Consider the following 21,658-nt stretch of genomic DNA (forward strand, 5'->3'; position numbering starts at 1 on the left):
GACTGGAATGGTTATTTCACACTGGGAGAGATGCACTTTTCTTGTTTTCCCCATTAGGGTGTGATGGGACCCATAAGGCAGACCTGTGGAAGTACACTCTAGTACACCTGGCCATAGCCACAACTAGCCTGAGCCATTCAGAGAGAACTGAGAACATGCGTGAGGAAGCTACTGGCGTAGGAATCCTTTCCTAAGTGGATTATCATCAAACCCAAGGCCCTGACACTGACTCGGCCCATAAAAACCCATTACATTGTTAAGGTGAGATGGGATTAGTCAGGCACAGACCTGAAGAGCAACTCTGAAAAACACACACAAGAACAGAAAAGAGTAGGTTGAAGAAATGTCAGAAAGGAGCTCTACGGCTGGGGAGAAACATCCCACCAAAAACGCAAGCGAGTGACAAATTGCTATAATCCAAAAAAACTTCCCCAAAATTTGTTAACACCTGTAAACCACTGAGCAGAAGCTGAACCCAGGGAGACAGAGAGGTCGAACTGAGCCACGAAACACACTGCCCAGCCACGGGGTGCAGAGAGACCCTTCCACACACCAGAATGGAGCGCTTCGGCGGGAAGGCCCACGTTATTCTCTCCAGGCTAACTACCGGCACGAGTGGCCTGGAGAAGAAGAGCGCCGTCCCACCACGAGAAGAGCGAGAACGGTCCTGCTTAACGCACGCTGCAGCGCCATCCATTATTCATCTCTCCTCTTCACTGCAGACAGACAAGTGGCTGTGGGTTAATGTCCATTAGCCTGGGAAAGAACAGCAATTTTCTGGGTTTTGCCCCCAGAAAGTTTAAACATACATAAAAAAGAGAAAAATGCACAGTACAAAAGGGGACAGGTGAAGCAATCTTCAAAAATAACACCACAATGGAGTGGGAATAGGCGAACCGTAAGAGCCGCGCCATGAGATACGTGACACACGAATGAATTTCCATCAGCAAAGTCACTCTGCTTGGGAGAATTTAGCGCCTCAGGTGATCTTGCTGGCTAGGAGTTAAGTGAATGATCGCAACCTGAGCGCTCCAGACCGCACGTCAAGTGACATTCCTGGGCCCTAAATCAACCACAGAAACTGCATCCCAGTAGGAGAGCTGTGTTTGCACACCGTCCGTTGTACGGGCGTAACGACGGGCATACAAAAACGGTAAGAATATAAGGACAACACCGTTTACACCAGCAAGTGCATTTGCAACAAGACATGGACTGGACAACTGCATGGTCCAGGTGAATGCAGAGAGAGAGAGACGCCTCTCACCTGGGTGGCTGTGGGAGCTCATCATTGAAGACAATCACAGTCCAGGGTTTGGGGGGAGGTGGATGCGGGGAGGGGTTCGTTCACACCTCACCGCTCCTTGGAGGCCGGCGAGGGAAACACCATCCACGGGGACGAGCTGCGGGCTCCTAGCCTTCTCGGGCTAATGCTGGCCTGGACAGGCTGTGCCCACTTCGTGCTACGCTGGCCTGTGGGGGGCACAGAATCACAGAATCAGCAGGTGGATTCGCAAATGTACACAGCGTGGTATTTTAACTGGAACTGTAAAATACATTCAAAGGCAAAACATCAGTGAGCAGGAGGACTTGAAGCAGCAGCCTTTTGGTTACACATCCAAGTGCTTAACTCCCACCCTTATTGTTGCTGTGCATCTTTCTCTTGCTCTGTCCCTACAAGCCATTCCAGTGAGACCAGTATCAAAAGTCTGCAGGTTCTCAGTTTCGGCTTCAATGTGGTGCAAGTGCAACGAGCTCCCTCTGTCCATAAGAACTGCTGAATCCTTTAGTACATTCCAGAGGGTGTTCAAGTTTCTTTTGGACCCACTTCTCTTTTGATCTCCATAAATTTGAATCGCACTGTGTGCCACGATCACATTTGTATTAACCTATCAGCTCTACGGGTAGCGACTCGTGTAACCAGCGGCATCAGATAAACTAACTGCACTTCCACTGTCACCATCGAAAGCTCTGCGACACCTCTGCTGTTTATTGAGTTGCAAGTCGCTTTGCAGAAAAGAGCCTGCAAACTGAATAAATACAAATTAGAGAGCATCCCAGCGAGTATAGTCCCATCCTGCATCCGAAAACCATGACCAGACCACAGGTCAGTGGACTGACAACACATTACAAACAGCCACCTATGGGTTATGTTGCGTGTGCCCCTGATAGCAACATGCCGGTGCATCCGCAGGTGTCTTGGGGTACAAGAGCAGCTAACATTTCTCCCCCCATTAGCGCACACATCTGACACAACTCTGCAGCAGTGACACAAGCTAGCATGTGAGCACAGACCAAGCGTGGCGAGAACACTGGCGGAAGGGGACAGTGCGTCAGCCCCACGCCCTCACCAATCTGCCGTGGTGCTAAGTGCCCGTGAAACGGCGCCGCTGCAGTCAGCAGCTGTTGTGTTGGTGAGACGTGGCGCAAACTCTAATCTAACAGGCAGCGGGGAGGATTGCAGGAGCAAAGACATACACAAAGAACCAGGCTCTCCAGCACGCCCCTTCCCTCCCACAGCACAGGGGGGTTATGTAACAGGAGACGTCTGAAGTAGTTATGGAGAGGCTGTAGTTTGTCAGACACCAAAACATTCATACCAGGATCACCAGGAGTCAGAGCTCTATTTTAACCCCTTAACATTTTCAAAGCGAAATCAGAAAAAACAAGAGCTGAACATGCTGCTGCCATCCTACCTGCCTGCAACAATAAGAAATGGAAACGGTAGCAGCCACAAGCCACCTGTGGCCCTAGAGTCAGGTACGGCAACGGAGCTCTAGGAGAGGACAGAAAGCTGAACATCCAACAAGTGAAAAGAAATAAAACACACCAAGCTCTGAAACGTACCAGTTACATTGTACTAGCAGCCGTCGATTTTCACTTTTAATCGGTTCCTGAAAACGTTGCAGATATCGAAATTTGACACCAAGAGCCAATTTCCCACAATTCTGAATGGGGGGAGGAAGAAGAAAAAAAGAAAAAAGGGAAAAAAAAAAAAAAAAAAAAAAAAACGCATTCATAGACAATCTGAAAACCCCAAGTCAATTTTTCCCAATATTGCAAAAACACTGTAAAACACCAATGTAACTATCAACCCATGATTTCAGCAGAATATAAAACACATTTGTATTTACATTTCTTTGTTTCACAAAGGGCTTTCTCCCCAGCAATGCACATCTGAGCAAACAATACAGAAGTGCAATATACCCGTTACCATTGCTATCCAGCTTCCAGACCATGTTCAGAAAACCCAGGGCAGTTTTCTGAATTTCTCATCTAGGGTAATTCCAACTTTTCTTTTTAATTGATCAGTTCTCCACAGGATGTGCAGAAGGTCTCACAGGGCATCCATATAGCCTGCAATTAACAATCCACACAGGCTCTTTTCCACCTTCTCATCCCTACTCCACCCTCCTCCTCCCTCCCTCACAGCTGACAATTTTGCCTTGTTCTTCAGAGACAAATTCAACTCCATCACGGATAAGTTCTCAGCATCCACCTGCCTCGATCATGCTTGAACTCCCAGCGAAGTCACGTTCTCTGCATTTCAAGCCCTGTCAGAAACTGAAATCTCTGACCTCCTGCTGGCACACAAAGCCATCATCTGCTCCCTCGATCTGATCCCTTCACCTCTCCTACAGGACATTTCCCTGCAACTTACCTCCTGTATCTCCAAGATCATTAACTCCTCACTCACCTCTGGCTGTTTCCCATCCACCTTCAAAACTGCCCTCATCTCATCGCTGTTAAAGAACCCTTTCTGGATCCAGACTGAGTCCAGAACTACAAGCCAGTCTTCCTCCTCCCTTTTCTGTCAAAAACCCTGGAATGGGCAATGCATCAGATAATGCTACCAAGTGGTCTGGTGGGGCTCCTGATCATCCCCTCAGCCTCTTTAAATTGGCATTCCACAGAGCTCGATACTGGGCCCCTTACTCCTCTCAATCTACATGTCATCCCTTGGCCCTGTCATCACCTCCTACAGATTCTCTTACCACTGCTATACCAACGATACCCACCTCATCTTCTCCTTCCCCACTACGGCTACAGACATTTCCTCTCGCTTCACTGCCTTCCTCTTAGACATTTCGTCCTGGATGCCTGGTCACCAGTTACAATTCAACCTTTCCACAACGGAGATCCTCCGCCATCCAGCTGGTCCCACCTCCTGTTGAGAACTCTGTAAAACTGGACAACTCACTCACTTTGCCCTACCTCACCGGGTCTGAGCGTAATGATTGACAAGTCTGACATCTCTCAACATATCGAAGGCACAGCCCGGTCCAGCAGATACATCCTGCACAACATCCGCAGGATCATCCTTATTTCACGAAAAACTCTATGCAACACCTGGCCCAGGCCACAAAGATATTCCACCTGGACTACTGCAACTCTCCCCTGTCTGGCCTTCCGGCCTCTGCCATCAAACCTCTACAGCTGATTCAGAACGATGCTGCATAAGGCGTGCTTGACCTGCCGAAACATTTACATTTATTCAGTTAGCAGACGCTTTTGTCCAAAGCGACGTACATCTCAGCAAAAGTACACATTCCCATTTATCTGCATTCCTCGTCTCTCCCTCTCCATGTGCTCTCTGGCACTGCTCAGTTAAGGAAGAACAAGAGGACCTGCCCAGCATCTGAGGACATCTTGTACATAGGGCTGCCAACAATACTGCCACTGAAACCGCAGCAGCCCCAGAGCCTGTGGTAAGGCCCACAAGGTCAGTGTGTCCAAGCTTCAGGGAAGGTGACCCGACACAGGAGGACAGGGAAGGCAGACAACTGCCAACCATGTCGTTATATAATGCAGAGCGAGCCACTCATTTTTTTCCACATTAGGCTCAAAGAGCCAAGGTAGCTGTGTGACAGAAAGCAGCTTACCTGGGTGAAAACCTGTCAAAACACACCCAAAAAGGACAAAATGAGACTTCCAGCAAGACGCTGGACATTTTTTTTTGCATAATTAAGGTTGACTGACTTCACACTGTCAACTCAATCCATTCTTTGGACTGAATGCGCAGTAATAGTTTAGGACCCTCAGCGCTGCACCCCCTGCTGCTGTTCCAGGAAAGTGCACTGACGAGCACAGAGCTTTTTTCACGTCAACGTGCACTCTCTCAGTACTTTATTTGCCTTCAGTAATGTAAATTCTGCTGCCTAATATAATGTCATTAAATATGGCCAATTCATTTAGGAAAATCCTTTAACATGCATAACAAATTCCTCCGCAAGCAGGGTGTTAGGGCAGCATCCTGGAGTGTGCGAGTCCACAGGTGTTTGATCCAGCTTTTCATCTAATACATTTTTTTTTTTTTATTATACAACCAAAACACTCAATCGATATCAATTAGTAGCAGTGCTTGAGAAGACTAGGAATTAATAGGTAAATGTATTTATGAAAACTGATTTGTTAAAACAAAGTATATCAGAAGAATTCTGCTGCGTGCAAGAAATGGTGGGCAAACACTGCAAGGTCACATCACTTTTAAACAGTCATTTAATAAGCTGACATTTTGCTTTAAAGGCGAGAATATGCTTTATTTCAGCACAGAAGGAGAAAAAGAAACAATCTAACTTTAGACCACGCGCACCGGAACCAGCAGGTGGTCCCATGCTCTGCAGGTGAGGAGAGAGACCAGGAAAAACAGCATCACCAAAGGACAACATTCAAACGTTCAGCAGTTCACTTGAGGGCACTGAAGGAAAACAAAAATATGAAAGTGGATCATATCATCAAGATACAAGCCCTCGTTGTCCACCTTTTTTTTTCATCCACACTGTAAATGTGGAGCGTCTCATTTCAAAAAGATTCGGAAACCTGGGTTTTCCAGAGACTCCCATTTATCTGCACGTTTATATGGCGTCCGTATGACCTCCGAGTTGATGTGGTCTGAAACCGCACATTACCTCGACTCCAATGCAAGACATCAGCACAACAAAACCCATACAGGTTGACCAAAACTGCACTTTCTGATGATCTCCCTCAGAGAAACCCTTCATATGCCCTGTGAATTTATGGGGAAAACCTGCACTCGTGGCAAGAATGCATTCTGTGGTTTCTCCTACCACCTCCCACCCTGCTGCAGGACATCATCCATCCATTCACCTACAGCAACTCCTTGTCCATGTAACATCGCAATTCTCCTGTACACATCCATACACTTACACCTATTCATTTACCTGATGCTCCAAAGCAACTTACAACATCAAGCTACTTACATTGATTTACCCATTTATACAGCTGGGTCATTTTTACCAGGGCAATTTAGGGGAGTACTTCGCTCAAGGGTACTAGAGCAGTAGGTGGGATTTGAACTAGGAACCTTGCGATCGGAAGGGAGCAGCTCTAACCACTACACTACCTGCTCCCCAGAACAGAAGCACAACCGTATAGTTAAACACATGCTCAAACGCTCCGTGTGAGGACATCCAGGCATGGAGAACCTGACAACACTAGGAAGGCCAGGCTGTGGTACTAGCTTCCACGTTGCACATCAACACTTTCATCCTGTACAGCAAATATACACATACTCTGTGTGTGTGTATGTATGTATATTTACACACACACGTTATTTCCTCTCGTATATATCGTATATACTATAATCAGCACGTGGGAGTGTAAAGTAGGAACATACTGTTCACAGTTCATTTGAAAGGGAATACTCCCCTTTGCTGTCTTTCAAAATACAAGCTTAAAGGTCTATCTAAAATAATAAAAGTTTTTTAAAAAAAAAAAAGAAAAAACAACCGACAGATGACAGTCATTCTATTTCGGTGTTCCATAGTGTGACAAACAATAGAGAGTGTTACTGCTACCGGAATGTCCCCTGCTGATATGATCACTGCATTAAAAATCAAATGTAAAGTGTAAAACTGGAGAGTAGCTCTTGGTTTTTTACCATCATACACATCACACACAATGGACACCTGTGTAGTTCTCCTGTCCTCATTCAGCCACCTATTAGGCCACCTGCTGAGCCAACATATATGGTATTCCAATCAGATTCAGACAAATTTACTCCGACATATCTGCTGCAGACATTTTCCAACTGCACCAGCCGCCTCGGCGCTGCTCTCCCGGATTCCCAGAAGAGAAGGCTTTTCGATCAAGTGACCGAAACAGGTCCAGCGCAGCGCTAGATGAACGCGCTTTGGAAAAGGCCGCAAACTGTGATTAATCAGAGTAAAGGCTGTAAAGCTCGCGAATGCGTAACTAGGCCAGCCGGCTCTTGGCTGAGCGTGCAATCTTCTCCCCGGGCCTCTGGGTGGCCGTCGGCACTCGCACGCCGCTCCGGAACCTGCTCCCCGCCACACAAAACATTTTCCCCTTTGTCAGGGGGGGAAAAAAAAAAAACAAACCCTGGGCGTTTCTCCCGACTCCACCCTCGACAAAATGTTGTCATTCCTTCAAACCCGAAAATGTTCTAAATCTTGTACAGACATACACACGGATCCCTCCTAGCAACTGCGCTGTTTGCCGTTACGTCAGCAGCCAGCGCAAGAACTTAAAACATAATACGACTGGAAAATTTTAAGACCTTTTGAGCACAGAGAAGAGCACACATATTGCGTACAGAGGAAGGGTCTGCGTTTTTCACTGCAGGCTACGGTACGGGCCTCTCTTCAACAGCCTTGCTCTCATTTGCAGGAATAATCACTCAAACAGCTCAGACAAACAGAGCGAGATCTCTGCACTCTGACAGCGTAATCAAACTGGCAAAAAATGGTGTGTGTTCAGGAAGCAGGCAGTAATGACTATTACTGTATATACAGAATTACTCTTGGAAGTATACCCGCTATACAGCAGTCATCTTTCAAGTTTAATTGACTATAAATAATTTATATCATAGCAAAGATCTGCAGCAAAACATGCACGCGTGCAGAAACACACACGCAGAGCCATGTGTACAGCGCTGCACATAAATTTACTTTATCTTTAAAACGAATCACTGAAAGATACATTCAACTACGAGCACAAACATATGCATTGGTCTGATATAAATTAATACACAAAAAAGAGAAAGGCCACTCAATGCGGCGATAGGGGTGGCTGGTCAAGGCACAGCACAACAGACACGGAAGCTCCGGGACAAATTCCCAAAAGTCGGTCACGGCGCACACCGAGCGTGATGCTCGCTGATGGCGATGGCTCGGTGGGCGGCGAGGGGTCCCGCGGCAGCCACACTGCTGACGCCTCCCATTGGCCGCTCTTAGGACACGCCTGTCTGAACCCATTGTCCCCGATGGCCACTGGCGGTGTGCTGTGCCAGACAGGGAGAGCAGAGCGCCGCCGTACGCAGGGAAAAAGACACCCGATCGCACCCGACGGGACGCCTTCTGTGTTGACAACATATAGCAGCAGGCGCACGAGATGAAAATAGCACCGAGTTATAAAAGGGGTGTGAAAAGAATCGGCGTGATTCAGGATATGCCAAGAGTTTGTTGATCTTATCTTACAGTTTCGCCCCCTTTGACGCAAATTGTTTTCCTTATTATTATTAACTTTGCAAAGATCTCCTAGCTCAAGGACTGCTGAGAAACAGGCAGCGGACCCTCTCAATACTTTTAGAGAAATATGGCGACATCTGCGTCGCCTCTGATGTTCAGTGCCTGGGTTTAAAATTCTGGATCCTTGTGTAACAAATGACTAAACTTTCAAAATTTCAAACACGTATTTAATGCTAAAGAAACATTTCTCCTACCTTGGAAACATTTCCAAAACCAGGCTATGCATTTATACCAGTGAGCCACGGACTGTAGCAAATACCTGTTGCGTACAACAGAGAGAATTTTAAGATGGACATGTCACTGGAGCAGTTTTGGATGCATCATCACATTTGTGTCTGGAGCCACAGCCCTTCTAATGTCCAGCAGATCTGGTATAAATACTGTACACAAACCATTTTCTCAAGCCCATCTTAGAATCAGAGAGCTAAAATTGAAAATTTGATAGATTACATCTCCTTAGCCATGCATAATCCCATTCATCATGGTAATCCTTCACAGTGTTTTAGAGGGACAGCCTGTGAGAAAAATACTCAGCGACAAAAGGGCTGCCCTCACCGCCACTTACAAACTCCAAACAAGACAGAGATACTTTTTGTGCACTTCTCTCCCTCATAACACATGTCCTATTCTCCGGAAAACAAACTGCAAGGAAATGAGCCCTCGAGATGCACGCCGGAACCCTCAGAATGGGAGGAGAAATGTGATTTTTCTCTTCAGCGGCCAGCTGCTCGCTTTCACCAGGCCAAAGGTGCGGCTCTTTGCAGGGCGACGGCATACTAGCAGGCAGATGAACAGTAAAGAGCCACCTCCGTTCGATCGAGTCTGAGACTAGCACGTTCGCAGGGTCGCGGAGCACCGCCGGTCATTAAAGCAACAATGTAAACAAATAAACACTTTATAATTGTGATCTTGGGGAGTTTTTGGCGATGATGGTGCCAACTGAGTGGCGGACTGAGCCAAGTTCTGCCAGAGCACAACAGGAGCCAAAATGGAAATTCGCACCAACAGGCATCGTAGTGCTCCCACGGTGGCTCGTTGTGGTAATTTTTGGACAGCGCCGACAAAGATTTGCAGTGATAACACACCAAATCCCACCACACGCCATGCTGATAGATCCCCCTCAACAGTTACCCTTTCATCCAGACTCTTCTTCAGCATGGCCAGGTTTGTGAGGAACCATCAGTTTGTGTGCCGTACAGTCGTGCTCCCTCCTACAAACGCACACCGTCGCACCGGCAGCGTATTCTCTGAGCCGTCCGATGGCGCCATACAACACAGGCCCTAATTCTGCCGATCTCCCATCATTCTGCATCTGTGTACAATGATCCTGTGTACTCCACCCACCCAGATGTGGTGGGGATTTGGGGTCCAGGTAACTCTCCCTCCACAGCACAGCCTTGCAACTGCCATAAATCAACCACGGGCGCTCATTATACCCCCGAAGGAGGGAAATTGATTAGCAATAGCCTCAATCTTTTCCAAATTGTTATTCTAAACTGTATAAAGCACTGGCCCTTACAACACTATTTAGTCCCATAGAGAAGGTTAGCTCATTATTTAAGATCAGTAATCTGAGTCCGTGCTCTGCAAGACAGCTATGACCTTCTCCTGGTGGGACAGGGGAAAGTACTAGTGCCAAGCTGCATTCCTCCCAGGAACAAGCTCAGGAAAGAGAAGGAGACAGCCATGGTGAGGTGTAACACCACTGATGAGAGGGGGTTCGGCAAGCGTGGCGATGAAGACACCAGCTTGAGCAGACCTTCATTATGCATCCTAAGGGTAGAGGAGCGTAGAGCCCTACATCGCATGGTGGAGGACGACCAGCGTCAGGCAGCGCGCACGGTTATCACGCACCCTTCCAGTCACGGTTCCTGACTCTGCATCCAGAAAAACGTCTCACATTCATAAAGCCTAACAAGAGCGAGTTCATTTCACCCATTTTCCTTAATGTTCTTTCTCTTGCTGACAAGGAAATGGGCAAAAAAAAAAAAAAAAAATACTAATCCGAAATCAGTGCAAAAAAAAAAAAAAGACACACACGAAAAATATTTAAACTGAGTCCAAGTATCATGAAAAACTTTTAAGCTTTTAGAAAGTTTTAAGCTTCAAGTCCTATATATGCCACAAACATTATCATAGAAATTATTGCTTCCAGGTATATCATACCATTCAGCTACCTAAATCATAAAAACAAACTCCTATTTATTGTTTTTTTTTTTTTTTTTTTTTTTTTAATAGTTTCAAGGTATAAACATTTTGTACATATTGTACATAAGCACTGTAGGGAAAGGCAACCTGTTATTGACTCATCTATTATTACCACCATCATTATGAACCCTTAATTATCTGACACCTTTGTCCAAGGTGACAAAGTGTGACATAAGCAACTTTACACTGATAGGCCACTACTGATGTACTGGTTCAGGTTTAGTAACCTGACAAGCACACTGGAGCAGAAGTCAGGAGTGAACCTGGAAACTTCAGACTGTAGCCAGGATGACAGCTCGAACAACTACATTGCCTGCAGGCCATCACAAGTCACCTTGTGATGTGTCGAGGCTGCTGCTGGCATGTCTCATACCTCCTTCCCCACGGGGTCCACACCTGAGGCAGTGACATTCTACACACTTCCATAATAACCAAAAACATGTAGCACCTCTCAGTGTGATTGAGGCAAAAGCATTCCTACGCTACAGGATTACGAAATAAAAATAAGAGTCGGATCTTGAGCGCAGATCCACATCTGCCCTCACTAAGTCATACGAGGGAAAAAAAAAAAAAAAAAAAAAGAAAAACTTACAAGCGTCTAGCGGTACGCGTCTAGTAAAAGCAGCCAACCTGGAGAAAGAGTCCGGTACGTGTGCGTGATTAAAACTATTACCCTCATTCACAAAAAAAAAGTTGACGCACACCAAACAACCCGCCCACTTCTAATTATTTACATTTTATTGGCCATTGTGGATTTCCCGCCTTTTAATTGCGTAAATCAATTGGTCAAACAATAACTCAATCGGTTGTAACTGAGTAGTGACGCCCACAAGAGCCCATCAGTATCGCAGAAGGTATCGGGATTGGTCAGCAGAAAGGCCAATCAGAAAACCGCAGCGCTGGCTGCTGCAAAGCGGGCAATTATAGGTGAGCGGAGCTGTCAATCACAGACCCGTTCTATGTGCACATTGGACCATGTCGGCACCGACTCTAAAATACCACCCAGGTACTGTTGTTGGACACTCATGTTCGGTGTAAAAAACGAGAGAAATAATGCAGAAGACGATACCAAGTTGACGAGTGTGCAGAACGTCCGCGCACTGCGCAGCGAACCGTCCAGAAGATCATTGTTTTGGTTTCTCACAATCACCCCGAATATAATAATATTCTAGATAAGGCTAGTACTTTTCAACACGACGAAACGCCAGAAATTGCACTACGGTTAAAATGATTGCTAACCTACCTGCCCCAAGAGGCGGTCCCTCCACTGTAATAAAAAACGCAATGTATTTAATTCCCGTTGGAGAGAGGCGCCAGCGAAAGGAATCACTCACTGGCAAATTCCGCCATACTGGATTTTGGCGAAGAGATCACGTGCCGCGCCCCCCCCCTCCTCCCTGCACTTTCCTTTTGTGGGCGGAGCTTATCGCGCTGGAAAGGCGTGTTTTCGCCTCGAGAAGAAGATCGTATATCGTGCGACACCTTGCGTTTCCGTGAGTGGGCGGAGCCTGATGGGCTCGAAAGGCGTGTTTTTGCAGGGGGAGCAGAAGCTCACGTGTCGTTCGTCCTTCTGCGCCTCTCTAGGTGGGCGGAGCCAGCAGTCCCCGATGGGCGTGGTTTCACTGCAGGGAGGGGCAGAAACTGGGACTTGGAGAAGTATGAGAGAATTTGGCGTGGTTCATGTAACATGGTATTTTCTCTCTTTTGGAAATGTTATCCATTGCATTAACTGGAAACTACATCACTGATTGTCTCGAAGCACATTAATACTTGCTCTTTAAGCCTAATCAAGCACAGGTATAAACCTGTTGAATTTGTCTGGTTGGCTCTATTTAAACAGTGACACGTTCATTGAGCAATTATTTTTACTGAAAGAAAAAAAATGAGTATTTTATTTCAGAATGCACTTGTTATGTTAAATGTTCAGCTTACTTACATTGCGATGATCTACTGCTAAGAAATAAGGATTATGCAGAAGAGCAGCAGTCCCACTTCGTGACATAATTAGGTTGTGATGGTGTTGGCTGGGCCTGCTCTCTGGTGGGTCTAGGGTTCGAGTCCCGCTGGGGTGTGTCCCCTCCCCCTCCAGCCTTGTGCCCTGTGCTGTTGGGTTAGGCTCCGGTTCGCCGCAACCCTGCTTGGGACAAGCGGTTTCACACGGTGTGTGTGTGTGAGTGTGGTGTTGGTTAAGAGGATCAGTGGAAACAGAATGATACCTTATCTCATTACTTGCTACTATGTTTTCTTGTTCCACTGTTTGATTTATACCACATGGGGAGCGTTGGTGCTTTGCAATTCTTCTACACTCAATTTTCCCAAAATTTTTTTGTACTCCATTGCTAATCACATCGCCGTCAAAGGATGCTTGCAGGCTCCGCATGTGCTACTTTGTAACCAGAGGAGTGTGCGGTGAAAGTGATGGATTGCGGCCTCTGCCTTCCTTGTTGCTCACGTATGTCTTTGAAAGATGCACATTGCGGCTTGGATGATGGAGCGAACCCCATGAATCTGGTCCCGGTCAGAAAGAATTTTACCTTGGGTTATGAAATGCCAAATTCTTGCATGGGTCCAGTACCTTCTAAGGACAAAGAATGTCACATATTCAGAAGATCCAGGCTATCCAGATACAAAACAGCTGGATCTCCTCTCTATGAGAGTATTATCGGATGATGATGTCAAACTGAGGGAAAACAGATTTGGATATCAGCAAACTAAGCCATCTGTCATTTTCGGGGCATCACAGACGTGGACTTCTCCCTGCCATATCTCTCAACAAAATAACAGATTAACAGAAATGCTCTGAAGCTGAAAGCAGATTTACAAGTTTCCTCAGTGGACGTCATACGTACTTATCGTGCAGTCGAACAAACTGAGATGTGTTTACCACGTAGCAATTAGCTGCAGTGAGACAAGTAACAGTCCGGTTTGACGTCTTTGGTGATTTTCAGAAGTTGCTCAGATTTTCGTTTTAGTTTTGTTTTTTTTTTTTTTTTTCTGGAACAAGCTGAATGCTGCTAAGCATATTGCACAGGTTATTTACTCTATTTTCCCATAATCACATTTAGTTTAATTTGTAGGATCAGTTAACCATGTAATATAACTTTTAATGGCTGCTTAAACATACATATACTACCTTGAAATTGCTTAAGGTTCTGTATTTATCTGTGTACAATACTCCAGTAATGGGTACCATCAAAGATTATCACTCATTCACCATTCATAACTGCTTAAGCATGTGGTGCCAGGCTAGGCCGGGTACACACCAGTTCAACACACACATACACACACACACACACATTCAGTAAGTTTGAGAATCACCAGTGCACATGAAGTACATGTCTTTGGACAGTGGAGGAAACCAGAGCGCTCAAAGGAAACCCACACAACCATGAGGAGGACATGCAGACTCCATATAGACTGAATAGGGATCAAACCTACATGGATTTGCACAGCCCAGGCCTTGTGAGACACCCACAATACCTGCTGTGCCACCACCATGCCACTCCTCTGAATCATATGTAAGCACTGGAGAAGGCAGGCAGCACTATCAGGGAAGATCTCCGAATCCTCTGCTTCCAGCAGCTCCCCCTGTGTGACAGCTGTTGTACAGGTTCACCCCCCAACTCAAAGCACACCTGGTGCTTCGTCTTAGCTCTGCTGCACTCTGCTCACCACAGTAATCTCCAGTGACACTCACCCTCCTGCTCTTTTTTCCATTCGGGTTCAAGACCCCAAACATGAAACATCGCAGTCAATTAGTGAGTGCCGCTTGTCTGCTGTTTTTATTATCTGTTTGCGTGAGCACGTGCGCTTGATGTGTTTCACAAAGTTATGTGTGCCAAAGGCCTGCTCTCCCCAGATCCTGATGCGAAGGGCTGCGAGATCCCTACAGACAGAAACGAGTTAATCCCAAGCGGTAGGCAAGGACTGTGTTTCCTTGATAACTGTGTCGATGTGAAAAAGCAGAGGTGCTCCATGCTGAGCTTCATTTGCATTGGCCATGGGGAGAATGTTACTGGGAGAAGTGGGTGTATGCTGAGTGTGAAGAAGGATGCCTGTGTCATGTTCAACCCTGGTGGCAGTTGGTGCGGGACTGGCAGGGATTATTTCCCGGCGGAGGGAGCTGTGCCAACTTTAGGGGCACACGTCTAATGTAGGAACTGGTGACCGTTGTTACCCGCTCGCCGCAGTGTGTTTAACCTTTTCTTCAGTTCTTGAGGCAGCCAGTGGATGTTGCCGCACGGATGCGTTCCTTGCTTCTCCAAAGACTGTGCTGTCCTCACATAGTTACCACATGCAGCCTGTTTGTCCAGGCAGAGGGCTAACACTGAATCTGGGGTTGTCTTGTTCCATCACCTCTGGAAGTAAGAACGTTCTGGATCACGGTTTGCTGGCAGAAAAATTCAAAGTGATGCCGGTGCACGCATAAAGGCCGGTCTACACCGAGTAGATGACCCATGGGGTGTAGCGCCTTTGACGCAACCCAGAATGCCCAGAGGTGCTATGCAGCAGCACCTCAGCTGTGCTAACAAAAGGTTCTCAGACACAGCTCAACCCAACAGGATGGCTGCTGCTACTGGTGAACGGTTAGAACCGCTCAACAAGTAAGAGAGGGTTGTATCTTCCACGAAACAGGAGACAATCTGAAAGAATGGAATGAGCATCCTAATGGATGAAGTGACTTTGTATCAGAGGATTGGACCTTTGTGTCCGTCCGTGATCTTTAATGTCCTTATAGCCCCACGGGCAGTTTTTAAAGATTTGGTAAATAAGTCCTTGTGGTTAAGGGAGATACCCAGGGGGAGCTGGCCGTGTAGTAATAAAGATCGTGAACTTGCAACCTGAGAGTTGCAAGATCAAGCCCTGCTGTAATAACCTACTTTAGGGTATTTACCCTGAATCGCTCCAATAGAAGCACCCAGTATACTGCGCTTGTATTTCTAGGTCAATGACAGTATGTAACTTGTGCCATCGAAGCTAGAAAAAATAATAAACACCTTTTATTTCAGTCATATTTGTAGCCTGCAGAATTGTTCCCAATTGTCAGTTTTGGAGTATATGTGCTATATTGGGTATCGGTTCCACATAGGGCCTTGAGGGGCATTTCAACAGCCGTTTCAAGCCATTGCCCAGCTGAATGACAATAATTACCATCAACTGGCTATTTATTCAACTGTATTGCTTTTACAGAGGCAACCGCTGCCTAATCGCAACAAAAACAGCAGAAGACACAGCTATTGGTTGCCTATATCAATTAACGGCGAAAACAACACAGTGGGAAGAAAGGGTTTTATTCAAAATAGAAATTAACACGAAGAAGCAGCTTATCCATCGCTTAATTAACGGCTGGCGCCACATTCTGTTGTCCTGAGAATTTCATTCTCGCTTTCCCGTTTGACACGCAATTCTTTGAGCCGGTACGGCAGCCCAAACCCCTTCGTTGGTAACGTTAGGCTTTCGAAGCATCAAAGAACACCAGGTTGTGACAGCAAGAAGTACACAAACCAGGAAGAGACTATCTGGGTGTGGCAAGGGAGGTTACAGCAGTGCATCCTGTTATCTGTCCTCGGGGGCAAATTTTGTTATCTGCTTCAGCCAGTCCCCTTTGTACCACGCACTATTTCTGAACCGCTTGTCCCATTTGGGGTCTCAGGGAGTCAGAGCCCAACCTGGCAACACAGGGCGTAAGGCCGCACACCCAGGACGGGATGCCAGTCCATCGCAAGGCACCCCAAGCAGGACTCGAACCCCAGACCCACTGGAGAGCAGGACCCAGTCCAACCCACTGCACCACCATGCTCCCCTCACCATGCACTATGTTTCTGCTTAATAAAGAGAGGAATACCTTAAGATGTCAGCTTTACATTTATCTGCTGCTTTTCTCCAAAACATCTTGAAATTATTTATCCATTCATACAGCTGTCTAATTTTTTTTACTGGAGCAATTTAGGGTAAGTGCCTTGCACTATTATAGCTGGAGGTGAGAATCAAACATGCAACCTTTGGGTCCAAAGGTAGGAGCCCTAACCCCTACGCTGCAATAGCAGGTGCCTGGACCTACATGCTGATTTAAATCCCTTCCCATGTGAAGGTGGTCACTGAGATGTGTCAGGGATTGAGAGCGCTGTCCTGAGGTCTGCACATGTGTTGTCCTTTACGACGGCCAAAGACGCACTCTCTCTGTCGGGCGAAGGGGACAGCTCCACGGCTTCCGAAGGGCCACAAGAAACGTCTTTTCCTGAAAGTACCGACCTGTTTATATAGTAGAAAAGGGGCAGGCCAGAAAAATGTTCCTACGAGCGCAGTGGCAGCTGGTAATTAGATTAGAGGGAATGTGAGATTTGTTTACATTACAAAAATGAGCCTGTCACTATTTTAGTTGCACAGGAGGCTTTTAAGGCTTGACTGCCATTTTTTACAGTAATTAGCGCAAGTAAGTCTCCTCAATGGATTCTGAGCACATTCTGTACCCTCTGCTCAAGTGCTGCAGTGGAGGAGCCGCAGGCTCCATTTATTTATTAAGGTGGACGGTGCTGATGGGTACAGCTGGCGTACGTTGACGCATACTGGGTGTGACACTGACAGCTCTCTTAAGGCATTCACAGGGCAAATGTAAAAATATTAAAATACCGGTTGTAGGGGATGCGGTGCCTTCTCGTCCTTTCTAATATGTCCACTAAAAGCAAACTCACGTGAAGTTTATTGGCGCCATCGCACATGACTATGGTTGCGCGGCCCACTGCTGAACATCGTGTGGCCCTGACTAGCCTCGCGTAGCCGTAACCCCCGTCTCGGCGGGGCCGTTAAGTGGCTGGTGTAAATCATTAGTGCGTGGAACGTGTGGCTTCTGTCTGAGAAGAGGCGAGTCCAGCGAGCGCGTTCGATAGGCGCGGGATACGACGAGCTCCAGGAGAGCGCGGGCTCCACTGTGCCGACAAGAGCTCCCGTGAACGTCTAATGAAAAGCCATGCCGAGACGTTGGCCCTCTGCCCTAATTAGTGGCGTGAATGTTCTTCTAGAGCAGCGCCCGAAATAGCCTCTACTTTTCATGGGATTAGGATTCCTTTGAAGACTGCCGCAGATGCGAGTAGAGCTATATTGGTGTTCTTTCGCATCTCAAGGGGTGTCAATCAAAACAACCACGGCTTGTTAAAGGGGCCTTGCTGAGAGCCGATTTGTTTTAACCCCTGACGTGCCGCCCCGATGGCAGGGAAGGGGCAGCTCTACTCTCGTACGCAGTTGATCAAGTAGCGGTTGAAGAAACGTGCATCAGAAAAAGGCCCAAGGATTCCAACTCAAGGAGCGCAATTGCTGCATGTGAGCAGAAAGCATGAAAACTTTGCTGGATCCCAGAGTGTAGTCCATGACCGACGGATGGAGAAGGCCTCCCTTTCGCCTCTCTTAGGTGATTAGAAACGTGGAGTTTCGTCTGGCTTTCATCTCGCCTTTTTTATTCCACCTCAACTGGTGGAGGAACCGCTGATGGGTCCTGTGGGAGCTCTCTCACCAGCTATTTCAGTTCTTCGCCCACGGACATCTCCAGTGTTTGTGTTTTTCCACACATCTGACAATCAAAGCCTCGTCTCCCACAGGTTTTCGTTATATAAGAGGCCAATTAACAGAGACGCTCCAATCAGGATGCAAACAGGCCGGCACTGGAACAGAACAATCCGCAGCCTACATAAGTCTGGCTCTAGATATATGCCATGTTTATAATGAATACAGCTGTAAAGAACAAGAGTGAAATGCTTCAGTATGCTTCTAACTTCTGGGTGTAGATGAAGGTTCTTAACAAGGATTTTCCTGTCCCTGGATTCTTGGTTTAACTTAAATCCGTGAGTGTCTTCAAATTACAGTGACAGTTGATTGTCTTAGTAGGCTGAGTATATTTGCAGAGATTCAGAAAAATAGAGTTTGCCTAGACACGATGATGATGATGATTAGCCAGTTTAAAACCAGGGAGAATAGTCCTATAAATATCCTAATTTTCCTCATCTGAGCAATCCTGGTAGGAAGATGACACAAATGTCACAGTGTCTCATTAGCACAGTTGAGACTTAACCGCAATTTGATTATTTACAAGACGCAGATTGCTTGTGTGATGAGACCCTAGGCAGAAAATGCTTTTCTCATCGCATTTCCTTTGTCCAGGGATTTACGTGCTATGGATTTTTTTGTAATTCAAGCCCCCATTTAAATATTTGCTGCGCTATGATGGTGCATTTTATGTGGATTAGTCAGGAAAGTGAAATCCAAGAATAGTTGACGTGAGCAGCAGTACGTGTCATTAATGCGAAAGCTTTCTTCTTTCGTCTCCTCGGTGGATGTGAAAGCAGATTTTAACGAGACGTTTACTTTGGCCTAGCTGTTGCCGCTCCGAACGAAGCACGGCAAAAGGGTCAGAAACGAGCACACGCGGTGGAGCACCGCGTTCGGCGGCCTCCGGCTCCTGTCGAACAGCGCAAGATCTTCTAAACTTCCAAACTTCTCGAAAGCTTGAAATCGACCCATCTTCCACCGTCAGATCGGGATAGTGATAGTTTGGCTCTACATGTCAAGACAGCTCAAGTTCTCCAAACCGAAAAGTTACGTCTTCTCACAACAGTAATGGGGGGGAAAACATCTCCGAACAAGTCAAAATAAAGTGTTTCTGCTTGTTAAAAAAGTTTACAGCTTTGTCCGACTTGCCAGAACATACTAACGCTGAGATAAATGAGACTCCCAGTGCATATACCTTCAATGGACACGAGACAGAGGCATTGTCTTTCAGGAGATAAGTTAATATTGTGAAAATAAGCGCATTTTTAAACTGGAGGTAATGCAATATAAAGAAAGGAAATTGCGGATGCCAAAACATAACTGTCGTATGCTGTTAACAAGCGCTGCGAGAAAGATACATATCTCTGAACTCAGGTCTTGGCCATGAAAAAACACTCCCTTTCTTGCACTGCTAAAATCTAATAATGCCCTTTTCCCCATTATCTTATTCGATTTCAGTTTTCAGCCACCCACAGAAAAAAGCACAAAAGGATGGTCTTGTGTGCCCGGGCTAACCCGATTACTCTCTGACCGTGGCGTGCGAGACGGGCCGAACCGAGCGCCCGTGCACGCTGTGGACGTCCGGCCCCGATGGGCCTCCGTCATCTTCGCGGCTTCGTCAACCCAACCCGCCGCCACGTTGCAAAGGAGCCGACAAACCGCTCTTTTTTTTTTTTCGTTCGACGTTTCCCTTTTTCGAGCCATTAAACTCTGCCTCCCACTAATGTGTCTGTGGACCGAGTTTTGAGTTTCAAAGCAAACCGTGAATGTATGTTTTTTTTTTTTTTTTGTTCTTTAGCCTGTTTGGTGCACAAAAGACAACTCTCAAAGCAGACATCGGGTTGGGGGCTGAGTGAGGGGAGCTATTTCTATTTCATATGGTACATTTCGTAACATCACGTGCTGCGCGGTTCTATTGTTTTAAAACTTCACGAAGCTGCTTTTCTGCCACTGGCTGTGCAAAGCACGCCGAATGTTAGAATCTAATAAGTACCTGCAATTTTAATTTAAAATTTAAACAAAAAAAAAAAAAAAGAAAAACTGGGCTCTTTCCAAATTCATATGCTTATCCGTCATTATTTTTAGATCATATGAATATTAAAACTTGCCCCATGCCTGATAAGGCATTTATGAAATATTTAAGCACACTTAAACACCTTTTATGTACTTGCTTTTGTCAGTTTCATACGAGCGGAATGCGCAGCAGGAATCCGTGGCTGTCCTCAGTGCCCGTGTGAAGGAGGATGGAGTTTGGCAGCCGGCCCTTCCTCCGCGCGCCAAGGTGCTTATAATTGGATGAAAGGGTAGGATGGGGGATTAATGAAATCTGTCCCCGGCCCCGTCGGCCAATCCCGTTAAACGCATGGCGGCGGCACCGAAGAGCCCCCTCTGCCTCCGCGGCCAGCTCTTCCAAAAGCGCACGGAGCGACAGGGCCCGTTGGCTTGCGGCCCTCGGCAGACCACTCCCGCCACTCCATACGCCCTCTGCGATCCCTGCTCCGTGCTCCCTCCCCGCTCCCGCAGCACTTGCTCCCTGCTCTCTCCGTGCTCCTCCTCGCTCCCCCCGGCGGCCGCCCTTCTTCTCTGCCTTCATCCTAATCAAACTGTCAATTGGATTTCCATTTGCTCCTCTTTCAAGCGTCACTCAGAATCAGGCTGGCTTACAGCGAGCCAACAGGTCCGAGAGAAGGAGCAGGAGCAAAGGGCCAGGCGGCCGAACTGAAGGGCCGGGGATCCTCGAGGGACAGTAAGTGCCGTTTCAGCACAGCTCCACATCAAGACAAAGGCAAAGCGCCGGTCAAACAGACATGAAAACGCAAAGAAAAATTTGGGGAATAGCTGCTGCATGCGGTGGCCGAATACCTTTGAGAAACGCTCGCTTTGTGCTGATGAGCTTGAATCCTAATGGTGAAGCTAAGGAATACAACCATATGACAGCAAAGAACTTGCCTGAACAGCTTTTCTTGAGGGAGACTCACACCGCGGTAATGCTCCGCAGAGTTAATTTCGCATTATGGGAAGTTTAGTGCCTCGAGAGTCCCTGCCAGCCTCTGCCGTCCTTCCTCCAGCCTCGCCCCTGGCAACGTTCGGAGCCCCGCCGCCATTCGGCATGAGGTTCCCGCTGCCAATCCAGGTGGTCGCCCACATGCCACAGGCCCGCGAGGAGCGGCCCACCCCTCCACCCATGACTCACAGAATCGCGGGCACGGTTTCCCCGTGCTGGGGAGCCACCGGGGGGCCTCTGCTCGTCAGGCTTTCGATACGGAACCGTCATGCTTTCGCCCTCTCTGCCCTGTAAAGAGCGATCTAGAGAGCGTCACAATTTCACAGCGCCGCCATCGCTACTCCGGCGTGGCGTTCACGTTCCGGGCTGGTCCGCCTCTCTCGGGGTGGCTCTGCCTCCA

At 47.1% G+C, this 21,658-nt stretch overlaps 1 protein-coding gene across 5 annotated transcripts in view; it reads right to left on the reverse strand.

Moving 5' to 3' along the window:
- Positions 1-12,064, reverse strand: part of LOC108924279 (histone deacetylase 4-like) — a 125,549-nt gene extending 113,485 nt beyond the window's left edge. For 3 of the 5 annotated variants that reach the window (XM_029247532.1, XM_029247530.1, XM_029247527.1), the window contains exons 1-2: positions 11,959-12,064; positions 1,265-1,470 (exon numbers count right to left, since the gene is read on the reverse strand). In XM_029247532.1, coding sequence (XP_029103365.1) covers positions 1,265-1,289 — 25 coding nt within the window. In that variant the 5' untranslated portion in view covers positions 1,290-1,470; positions 11,959-12,064. Of the gene's footprint in view, positions 1-1,264; positions 1,471-2,693; positions 2,717-11,307; positions 11,383-11,958 lie in introns of those variants that run through there. The other 2 variants (XM_029247528.1, XM_029247529.1) reach the window with 2 other exon arrangements.
- Between the last annotated feature and the right edge of the window lie 9,594 nt (positions 12,065-21,658).

Source organism: Scleropages formosus, chromosome 21, assembly GCF_900964775.1.
Source record: "Scleropages formosus chromosome 21, fSclFor1.1, whole genome shotgun sequence".
Classification (NCBI taxonomy): Eukaryota; Metazoa; Chordata; class Actinopteri; order Osteoglossiformes; family Osteoglossidae; genus Scleropages; species Scleropages formosus.